The sequence below is a fragment of the Podarcis vaucheri genome (assembly GCF_965113315.1).
Source record: "Podarcis vaucheri genome assembly, chromosome: 7".
In the NCBI taxonomy this organism is placed as follows: Eukaryota; Metazoa; Chordata; class Lepidosauria; order Squamata; family Lacertidae; genus Podarcis; species Podarcis vaucheri.
This window is the reverse complement of record NC_138765.1, coordinates 14,736,239-14,747,360: the sequence shown is the minus strand read 5'-3', so window position 1 is coordinate 14,747,360 and position 11,122 is coordinate 14,736,239. Positions and strand designations below refer to the sequence as shown.

Genomic DNA, 11,122 nt, shown 5'->3' with positions numbered 1-11,122 from the left:
GACGCTCACCACTACCTGGTTATCAGACCAAAAGCAGATCCGATGGTCACTGAACTCCTCGGGCCATGTGAACTGCTACTACAATGGGGAAAACTCAAGAAAAGTTAGGTCACATGATTGCCTCACCACACTGGGCTTGAGGCCATAGCTTTGCACACCAGCAGCCCTTGAAATAAAAAACCAAAGGGCAAAGATCCAGCAGCACCAGCACGAACCTGAAAATCCCTGAGCGGGTTCAAGGTATCCTGCCATGGCGAACTACTATTGCATACATTCAGGAATTGCTACCATCGCCTGATATCTGCCTTCACCACACTTGGTAGGCATACACAAAGGTAAGGGGACCTCTGTCAGCATCGCCCTTGAGCCAGTGCCACCAACTGGACTCATCCACTTTAGCCCCAACTGGGCTAGGCGAGCTGGGTAGCACTTCCAGAGACCACCTTCTGCACAGGAACAGGTCAAAGTGCTGTGGACTCACAGCTTAGAGTTGTGAGCACCGGATTCACTCCAACAAGAAGACAGTCGTCACACAGCAGAGTACAGCAGAGTCTAGCAGAGTATATAAACAACTCGGAGAGCAGCTCTGTAGAATATCTTCTTTATTCTATCTACAACTACACAAACTATATACAGAGCTTAATAGGTCTAAGTATAAATAAATGCTGCACTGCACTGAGTGTCTGCAGCTGCCCTTAGCAGCAACCTTATCTCTACACATGATCTCTAACACTCACTCTCTCTCTCTCTGTCTCTGACACTGACTGACTGACTGACTGACTGACTTGGTGCTGGAGCAGAATAAGTAGAGACCAGAACACGCCTCCTCCTCTCTGGAGAATCAGCAGACTCCTCAGGAGATTCTTGGATATGGGAGGGGTGAAATCTAGGCAGCCTGGCCTAGTGGGAAGATTAGTTAAGTGACCCAGCAAGATCGGATCTGGTGAAGCATCACTTGCTACAGAGGAAGTATTACAAATTAACTTCCTTCAAGGCAGACAGCTTCTCCATAGCCAAGTGGTATGTTTTAGCAACGATATCCAACTGGATCCCTAAATAAAATGGGAATATGGGCAAAAGGTATTGAGCTATTGCTTGCCAGCTTCCAGCCCCCGCTTGGGCAGGGGGCATCTTGTGCTGCCATCATGATATGTAAATTTACAGGGCCGACGCTGGCCAGAACCCCTAAAGAAGTCCCAACCAAGCTGCCGCCAAGCCAGCTTACTTTTCAGACACACACTCTGTGCAATGCAAAAAACACACTCCGTGCAGTGCACACACTCTCCATGCAATGCAACTACACACTCCGTGCAATGCAAAAAACACGCTCTGTGCAATGCAACTACACACTCCGTGCAATGCACACACAAACCCTCCGTGCACTGCAACTACACACCCCGTGCAATGCAAAACACACTCCCTGCAATGCACACCCTTCATGCAATGCAACTACACTCCATGCAATGCAACTACACACTCCGTGCACTGCACACCCTCTGTTCAATGCAACGACATACTCCGTGCAATGCACACACACTCCGTGCAATGCAAAAAAAACAACAACAACACACTCTGTGCAAAAGAACTACACCCTCCATGCAATGCACACACACTCCATGCAATGCAGCTACACACTCCCTGCAATGCACACACCCATTCATGCAATGCAACTACACTCCATGCAATGCAACTACACACTCCGTGCACTGCACACCCTCTGTTCAATGCAACAACAAACTCCGTGCAATGCAACTACACACTCCGTGCAATGCACACACACCCTCCATGCAATGCACACACCCTCCGTGCAATGCAACTGCAAATCTCCTAGCAATGCAATGCAATTGCAGCCCGTGCAGCGCCGTGCTCTGCAACGCACAGAGCAAACTGCAATGCGGGCACGCAAAGGTGCTTTCTCCCAGTTGCATATTGCAAACATGGCGCCCGTTACATCCCTCGCAGTGAGGTAACCATCAAAAGGACTTAAGTGTCCAGGTAGAGCAATGGGGGGGGCATGCAGCTGTCCCATACAGGGACCAATCCTGCAACCTAGGCATTACCGGCACTATCCGCTGACCCAGTGAAACCAATGCTTCATGGACCACATGGGGACACTGCCGGAAACGCTTCCAGGCCATCGAATTCTAGGGCAAAGCCCTAGGATCACCTGCTAGGCCAGGCATAAATGTTTCCAGTGAAATAGCAGGGTTGAGGTAGCCCACAGCTTGTCCAGGTACCCCTGCTTGCCCTTTTAGAGGGAAGCACCCCTTCAAGAAACCCAAAGTTCTTTTTTCACAAATGGGCCGAACTACCCAGCAACAGAATAGCCCATAAGGAGCAGTTTGTTTTGTTTTGTTATAACAATGGCTAAGAGGGGTATATGAACCCTGTCTCCCAGGTCCTAGTCCTACACTTTAGCCACTAAGCCACAATGGCTCATCTCTAAAATGGCAGTCGCCACTATCAGGGCAAAACAAACTTAAAGAAAATAAACTTGTTCAGAAACAGCATAGTTCAAGAGCATATACAGAGTGCTCATAGTCCTTGGAGGCACAGGGAGCCATAAAGCCAACCTTCGGGGATACTATAAACGAAAGTGATACCAGCTAAGCTGGGAACAGCCCTGACTAGCCCCACAATTTCAACAAGAGAAATGGGGGAAACCTTTTTGCAAAAGAAAGCCCCTAACGGGGGCTCTCTCACTATTGGGAAAGGCAAGCCACAGATACAGGGAGAATCTTCCCACAGGGCAGGGTAAGGGGTGGGGTGGGAAATTGAACAGGAAAAGGGGGGAATTAAATTATTTAAGGGACTAGAGGGGATTAAAAAGAAGGGGAAAATAAAGAAATAAAGGAATGTAACCAGACAATGAGAAGATTGTCCAAGTGCTCCATGTGATCCGATGCAAAACGGCCAAGAGGATGTCCCCACGTCTGGCCCTTCTATTTATAACTTCTGACTCCTCCTCCAAATTGGTAACAATCAATATTCCCCAGCAACCCAATTAACCCTTAAGGCCAGGGTTGCAGATCAATTTGCCTAGTCATGGCAGGGCGGCCTGTTCCCCAACCGCAACACGTGCTCTCTGTTAGGGAGAACACGCTTTTAGAGCTTTCTTCAATGTTTCCTCTTGAGAAGTTGGGTGGGGAGCTTTTCATTGTATTTGTTTGAACTTTTGTGATGCCCTTCTGATATTGTAAGCAACTCAGATTTCTTTGAAATATAGAGTGGTATAAATATATCATAAATCAATAAAATAACTAATCATTACCCATTTGTTCTTTTTATAAACACTCCTCTTTGCCACCACAGATAACAAATATTCTTAATTTGATGAATACAGAGACAGAACATGGTTTTTATTTGCCACACCAATTTATTTTGATTATGAACAAAGATAAATTTAACCCCTATAACATATTTTCATGAGCCTGCAAGCCCCCCTTTCCTACTTTAGCTTCTCTATTCCCTGCATCCCATTCACCCTGCACTACAAGCCAAATAAAAGACTAAGGAGTCCTGTGAATGGCAGTCGCTCTTCCTCTCCCACCACCAGGCAAGCACCCTCCACCTTAGCTGCTGCGAGAAACAGTGTGATCCAAAAGGAAGAAGACATTGCTCTCTCCTAACTACTCTTCAAAGTTGAGCTGCCCTAGGGGAGGCAGAGTATCACTGCACCGTGCTCTGGTTATAGTGCCTGAAAGGATACCACTATGCATTAAATTCTTGGCAAATTTACAAAACGTTGGTGATGCACAGCCGTAGAAATGCTTGTCAGGAATTGCACTGTCATCTAGTAAAGAAAAAGAGACATTTTCACATGAGTGCCTGGGCAGTAACAGGTGAGTTTGTGTGCAGAAGAGAGAATCGGGGCATTTTATTGTTTATAAAGTGTATTGAGCAAGTATAGAAAGCATCTCAGAACCATACATGTGATCCATTTGACATGGATGTTTAAAATGTAGATATTCCCACCCCAGGACTATAGAGTCTCATCTATATACATGCAAAGCAAAGATCATTACCACAGTTATAGTTTCAGAAAAATAGAATTTTCCCCTACCAATATACATAGAGCATTTTCTGGCAGAAAGCCACAAACAGAGCAAGAGAGCAGTCCACCAACCTGTCTCCACCTCATTGGCTGGCAGTGCTACTTACCATGAGCCACAACAAACTCAGCGCACTGGGTCTCAGCATTAAAACACTTGATGGTCTTTGAGCCCTCACAGGCTTTTGAGAGAGAAGGAAAACAGGTCGGACACACCTTCCCATTTAACTTACGTTTCGGCCCTGTGGAAAACAACCCCAAAATCAACACACGGTTTCAGCCCATTTCTCCTCCCTCTCTTCCTTTTTTTACAGTGTAATAATTTCTTATTAAATTTTCAAAAATTGATATAATCAATGCATAATCAATTTTTCAGACTCCCCACCGTATTTTCCACAGTCTTTTTACTTCTTTCCCTCTGCTGCACAATACCTTCTATTTCTTATACCAACGCATCAATACTTTATTCTTTAATTTCTTATGCTGCTCATCTTTCAAATCCTGCTTGTGACTTCATCATACAATAATTTCCTTAAATAGTCTGAAATGGGCTTCCATTTTTCCACAAAGCAATCATCCTTAGATTCTCTTATTTTGCCTCTTAACTTTGCCAATTCTGCATAATCCATCACCTTACTTATCCATTCTTTGGTGGTAACTTCTACTTCCTTCCATTTTTGTTCTTAGAGAATCCTAGCCACTGTTGTTACATACATAAACAACTTTAAATACATTTTTTTGGAACTTCTTCCCCTATAATCTCTAAGAGAAAATTTTCTGCTTTTTTGTTTTTGTTTTTTGTATATAATCACTTTAGACATCTTTTATATCTCATCATATAACATTTGCCAAAAAACCTTCACCTTCTTAAAAGTCCACCACATATAAAAGAAAGTTCCATGTACCATTTATACTTCCACAATTATTTACAACCTTTAGCCAATTTGTTAGGTGATAAATACCATCTATACATTATTTTCATACTATTTCCTTTGGGAGTATAACAGGAAGTATATTTCATATCAATTTTTCACAACCTTTCCCATCCATTTCTATTTTATGTCCTAGTTCTTTAGCCCATTTTATCATTGCAGGTTTAACCAGCTCATTTTTTTGTTCCCATTCTAATAACATTTTATACCAGAGAAACATCAGCTCCCTCTGCCTGAAAAGCGAGATGAGTGCTGAACTCCATAGTTGATTTCGACTGGACTCAACCATCCAGGGGTCCTTTACCTTTACCTTTTATCTTACTAAGAGACAGCATGGGGACCACCTTTAGTGTCCTCTAACCAGCTGCAGGGAAGCTTCACCTTGGGCTTCATCTAAGATTTCCAGTGTCAGCTATATGATATCATTTGTCTAAGGGCAATCATGCAAAACCCCTAAAGCCTCAATGCTATTTATGCCCAATGGTATATACAAATATGCATATACTTACGTTTCATAAATTTCTTGAGGCAGTCTAGACCAAAACAACACTCCCTGAAATTAAATATGTAATCACCATCTTCTCTGGTGAAACTATAGTTCTGCGTGCTGCAATCTGTAGTACATCCCTCTTCAGAGTCGACCTTAACAGAGCCATCTGTGAGAGAACATTAGAAGGAATACCTAGATCAGCAAAAATTCAAATCATTACTCTCCTGAACGAAATGTTTGTGATGCTCCCTTATATACATACATTGAGCAAATGGGTGAATAAAGAAAAAAAGTATCTCACAAGCACTGAATTTAGCAAGCTAATCCTTAAAGGAGTTTCTTCCAGAATCACCTTATAATTACAGTATAATTTCTTCTGCCAACCATGTGAATATTCCAGGATCGTTCCTTTAAAAGTTGCACTTAAATGAGACATGATTGACTGTATTTTCTGCACAAACAAAATGGCAAGGGCCTGGAATAGGTTGATCTGCCACCCAATGGATATCCAGCTAGTTGATCCATTGGCTGACTCAAGAAGCTGACTTATTCTATGTAATATATATCTCTGAGAGTGGAGAATACAGACTTCTCTTTCCTCTATTTTTCTCCTTCTTTTGATCTCACTTCTGACTGGCTATCTTAAGGGAATAAATCTTATTCCATGCATCTTGCTACGGGGAAATGTCTGCAAAGGTTTTCCTTTTTCATATATGTGTGTGTGTGTGTGTGTGTGTGTGTGTGTGTGTCTTCAGCTGCTGCCAGGGTGTAACCAAAAGGTTTAAGGCTTAGGTTGTTTCTATATCCTGCAGGCCTATTTGGCAGCAGCAGCTTGCTTTCAGAACGAGTGGTGGGGCATTGTACAATGTTCATTTGATGGGGCTAGGATCAGGTAAATTCTTTCTGATTGATCTGAGAATCTCCATTCCATCCCTCCTTTCCAGGAGTGCAGAATTGTTTATCTCCTGTGATATTGTACCATTCTGTGTGCCAGAATATGGGGGGAAATGAAGAACATGAAAAGAACATGAAAAGGAAAAAAATGTTAAATATTGAATATTGTTATGCATTATGCTTCAGTTAGATAATAGTATTTGCAGCTTAATTTTCTTGAGTTGTGGGTTTAAATGTTTTCCCTACAAACATGAGAATGCCAATAGATTAAATAACAGTTAAAAATGATGATACACTTTGCCATTGAAGCAAGAAAGAAAAGCAATAGAAACCACCTAACACAAAGTAATTTCTTCATTTTGCTAATTACACTAGTCAAGGAAGGGTAAGTTGTGAGCAATGTTCAAGTTATGTAAAAATAAATCTTAAATTGTGACTTTAATAAAATCACTGCAAACACTACCCATAAATCAAACATAGGGTGCATTAAATACTTTTCAGGGTGGCATAAGCAGCATAGTAATTCCATGTTGTCCAGCCCTTATATGGTTGCTGCAAGCTGGAAAGTATTGAGATGTCACTATTAGATATGTGGAGAGTGAGTCTGAGTTTCCCCCCCATACTGGTATAGCACTTGTTATTGAAAGTAGGTAATTCCTCCTGTGTGGGTATAAAATATTCTACCTGAGAGATTAAAGAAATTTGAAGAAATTTGGACACATTTGACTGATTGGTTGCAGTATTTTTAGCTAAATGAAACATTCCGAAAGGACAAACAGAAAGGCTTTTCCACAGAAATTTCAAGACTTGAGAAAGACACACACCCAAAAAAACACTTTTGCTTGTACAGACTGGGAGGTGAAGGAGGAAGGAGTAACATCTGCCATGGTACAATGGGCCAGAGATTTTGGGTACAACATCCAGATGGAATCATGGGAGAGGTTGTGGAGGGAGGACCTAAAATTCACAGCGTGCTATGATTTGAAAGAGAATTGCATAAAGATGCTCTACAGATGGTACTTAACACCTGTAAAACTGGCCAGAATGTATAAATCTAGATCAAGCATCTGTTGGAGATGCAGAGAGATGGACAGCACCATGATCCACATGTGGTAGCACGGCAAAAAAACCAGGGAATTTTGGGAAATGATTTACAATGAACTTATGTTTAAATATTCCTTCCCAAAGAAGCCCAAAGCCTTTCTGCTAGGTAAAATGAGCAATGAAATTCCAAAAAGGGTAAGGAAAATCTTGATGTATGCGGTAGCAGCAGCTAGGATTCTAATTGCTAAGGTATGGAAAGGGGATTCTATCCCCTCAAAATTAGATTGGCAAAATAAAAAGCTAGAATATACAGAACTAGCAAGATTAACAGCGAGATTCCAAGAACCTACAGATCAAAGATTCAATAGAGAGTGGAATATCTACAGAGAATATTTAAAAGAACATTGTCATGATATAAATTCTTTGGCAGGCCTGGAATTATTTGTGCATGAATTAAGAAATCGTTACATAATTAAAATAACAGAGGAATTTAGGAGAGAGTTAAGTGCACAGAGTATTGAAACTTAGGAACCACAGTGGGGGGATTGGAAGTCATGTCAGAAATAGTGATGGATGAACTTAAACTTTTCTTTTTCAGTATGTATGTACGGTGTGTAGAGTGTTAATTACTCAATTGCCTTTTGATGGTTGATGCATATTGTTTTGTTTTCTATTTGCTTTGTTATGTTTCTAAAATTAATAAAGCATTAAAAAATTTAAAAAGTATAAAATATTCTACCTAAGAAAGGTACCATGTTGAAATGAATATGGAACCATTTTCCTTTTTAAAAAACGGGAGAATGATAGAGAAAATAGTAATTCCATAGAATTGTATCATTTGGATTATACCTCCAGTCTCTGAACCATTTGAATTTACCCAGCAATGGGATGGCAAGCCCCTGTCCCCCAAAACCTCATGCCATCTGGGAAGACTGCAATCTTTGTCCCTACACCCAGCTCAGGGGCAACCCTTACCAGTAAATTCTTGGGGTTTGCTAGATGTTGCCATAGGTGAACCCTAACATTGGTAAACCCCAACTGTCTTTCAACCAGCAGGTGGACTGATTGATCATTGGTTACATACTCAATGCCTGCACCAAACCTGTTTTCAACTATAATCTATAAAGTTGTAGACTCTGATTATGTTGGGTGCTAATGAGTGGAGAGTCACCTGCCAGTGAGGTATTGTTACTTAGGATTTGGCCATTGGGAAAACCAGTTGGTGATGGAGCTGTAAGGCAAAAGCCAGAGAAAGCTGAGGCCTGAATATTCATTCAGAATGTATTAACTTTAATCAGTTGGCAAAGCTCAGAAGAAGGTTGCCAGTGGTTCTCCAAGGCTAAGAGGCTGACCTTTGTAAAGGTGGGGGGGGAGGTGGCACACTTTATTAGTTATTGACATGGAAAAGAACCATCTCAGTGCCTGCTTCCCAACACTGGAACTCCCTCCCAGGAGAAGCTAGATTGCCTCCCGTCTTGTCCTTCTCCTGACAGGTGAAGACCTCCTTGTCCCAACAGGCTTTTGGGGAATTACTGTTTTTATTGAAAAGGATGCTACCACTTTTTATTGTAATCATTGGTACATTTTACACACACACACACACACACACACACACACACACCTATATAATTCTACTAATATTTAATTAATTGTTGAAAAAAATGAATTCTACAACATTGGGTGAGATCAGCATTCTGCGGCTTCCCCCTAGATATCCCAGGGTCCAAATGTTGGACCCGCACACTTAGGTATAATCTTACACAAAGGCTTTATACTCACTCATCTTACTGAAAGTACTACGAGTATAGCAACTGCCACCTTTGGTAGTTTCACAAGTTCCTGGTGTTTTTTGATTTGATTTCATTACTTTACATTGCATAGCTATTACTGCAAAGAGAAGAGAAGAAGAAATATTCAGTGCCAAATACATCAGTTCCTCAGTTGTGGAAAAATGAAATCTACATTCCCACCTGGATACAATCTTCCAAACCAGACATGCACAATCTTACTGGTCTCAAGAGCCACATGAGCGGGTTGGAGGCTGCATGCACACTGACACACATCTTCCCCCTATCTCGCACACAGGAACATCTCCAGACAGAAAGATGGAGAGACACACAGTCTTCATCCATTTTACTATTATGAATGCATACACTAAAGCAGGGATGTCCTCCCCCACAACACACAGTGAGGTGCACAATGGGATTTTAGCAGTCCCATTGAATACTTTCACATGCAGCACTCATGTTGTATGTGAAGAAAGCCAACCTCATGAAACAGAAGTACACACCACAAGGCTGTCTTCCAAAATTTGGAGTCCAGATTCCCACTATTCTAATAGTTTTAGCTTCATTTATCCTTCCTAGAGCCAATATCAGTTTGCCTTCTCTAGCCCACTGCATATCCCCCCCTCCATTTGAAAAAGCAATTCAAGATTGCAGCTTCCTACTCACCTTCAGAAAGGATGGCCAAGAAGAGACAAGTACTCAGGAAGATCTTCATAGTGCAGGAGAGATCAAAAGCTGAGGAGAACTCAGTTCAAAGAAGCAGGCAACTGATGGAGGAAGAGGCTGCCTTGGAGGATTTATAGGCTAAGAAGAGGAGCCCTAGGCAGAACTGGTCCAGTGAGGGGGTGGGAAATGATGACAGTAAAGATTGCATGCTTTCCTAAACATCTTGTAATTTTATATTGGAACACAAAGCATGGAGTAGAAATTGCATTAAGTCATTTTTGGGAACTGTGTGAAATTCTGCCAGCTGCCTCTTCTTTTGCATTCTCAGGGATAAGAAACATATATTTTAAATCCTTAAATCACCTTTGGAAAGCCCATGAAAATTCACCAAATAACTTTCCAATCTATCCCACCCCAATTTCACCACAATGGGAGCCACTGTTACAGAACCACTCTTCTTCAGAAAGTACACTGGATGAACACCCCTTTGAGGCAATTGGAGTTTGACTGCTATTAGAATATTTCCTTCTAGGTTCAAGTGGCTAGAACACACATCATCTTGGAAATACTGAGCAAAGAATTCAAAGGTGTTAGTTACATAGTATAGCCACTCATGTTGTTTATGCACAGCAAAATAATTTCCCTACCTTCATTAATCACATCATGACTCCACTAATACAAGGCTATATTTTTAATGAGGAATGCTGAGTCATACCAGGAATCTAGTTATCTTAATAATAATAATAATAATAATAATAATAATAATAATAATAATAATTTATTTATACCCTGCCCATCTGGCTGGGTTTCCCCAGCCACTCTGGGCGGCTTCCAACAAAATATTAAAATACAATTGTCTATTAAACTTTAAAAGCTTCCCTAAACAGGGCTGCCTTCAGATGTCTTCTAAAAGTCTGGTACAGTGGAATCTCAGGTTACATATGCTTCAGGTTACATACGCTTCAGGTTACAGACTCCGCTAACCCAGAAATAGTACTTCAGGTTAGGAACGTTGCTTCAGGATGAGAATGGAAATCGTGCTCCGGCGGTGCAGCAGTGACAGCAGGCCCCATTAGCTAAAGTGGTGCTTCAGGTTAAGAACAGTTTCAGGTTAAGTATGAGCCTCCGGAATGAATTCAGTACTTAACCCGAGGTACCACTGTAGTTGTTTTTCTGTTTTACATCCGGTGGGAGGGCATTCTGCAGTGCAGGTGCCACTACCGATAAGGCCCTCTGTCTGGTTCCCTGTAGCTTGCCT

At 41.6% G+C, this 11,122-nt stretch overlaps 1 protein-coding gene across 1 annotated transcript; it reads right to left on the bottom strand.

Moving 5' to 3' along the window:
* Positions 1-3,353: 3,353 nt before the first annotated feature.
* On the bottom strand, positions 3,354-10,031 carry LOC309537976 (uncharacterized protein). Its single transcript, XM_082233153.1, has 5 exons — positions 9,865-10,031; positions 9,191-9,298; positions 5,493-5,639; positions 4,162-4,293; positions 3,354-3,793 (listed from the first exon to the last, which is right to left on the bottom strand). The coding sequence occupies exons 1-5, from the start codon at positions 9,911-9,913 to the stop codon at positions 3,630-3,632; spliced, it is 600 nt and encodes a 199-aa protein (XP_082089279.1). The 5' UTR covers positions 9,914-10,031; the 3' UTR covers positions 3,354-3,629.
* Positions 10,032-11,122: the final 1,091 nt, after the last annotated feature.

What these genes read in the sequence shown, in the direction of transcription:
- LOC309537976 (XM_082233153.1), bottom strand. Translation starts at nt 9,913, where the DNA reads ATGAAGATCTTCCTGAGTACTTGTCTCTTCTTGGCCATCCTTTCTGAA. An exon ending in CTTGGCCATCCTTTCTGAAG is followed by an intron (nt 9,299 to 9,864) that starts GTGAGTAGGAAG and finishes TTCTCTTTGCAG; the next exon opens with TAATAGCTATGCAATGTAAA. An exon ending in TAGTACTTTCAGTAAGATGA is followed by an intron (nt 5,640 to 9,190) that starts GTGAGTATAAAG and finishes GTTCTCTCACAG; the next exon opens with ATGGCTCTGTTAAGGTCGAC.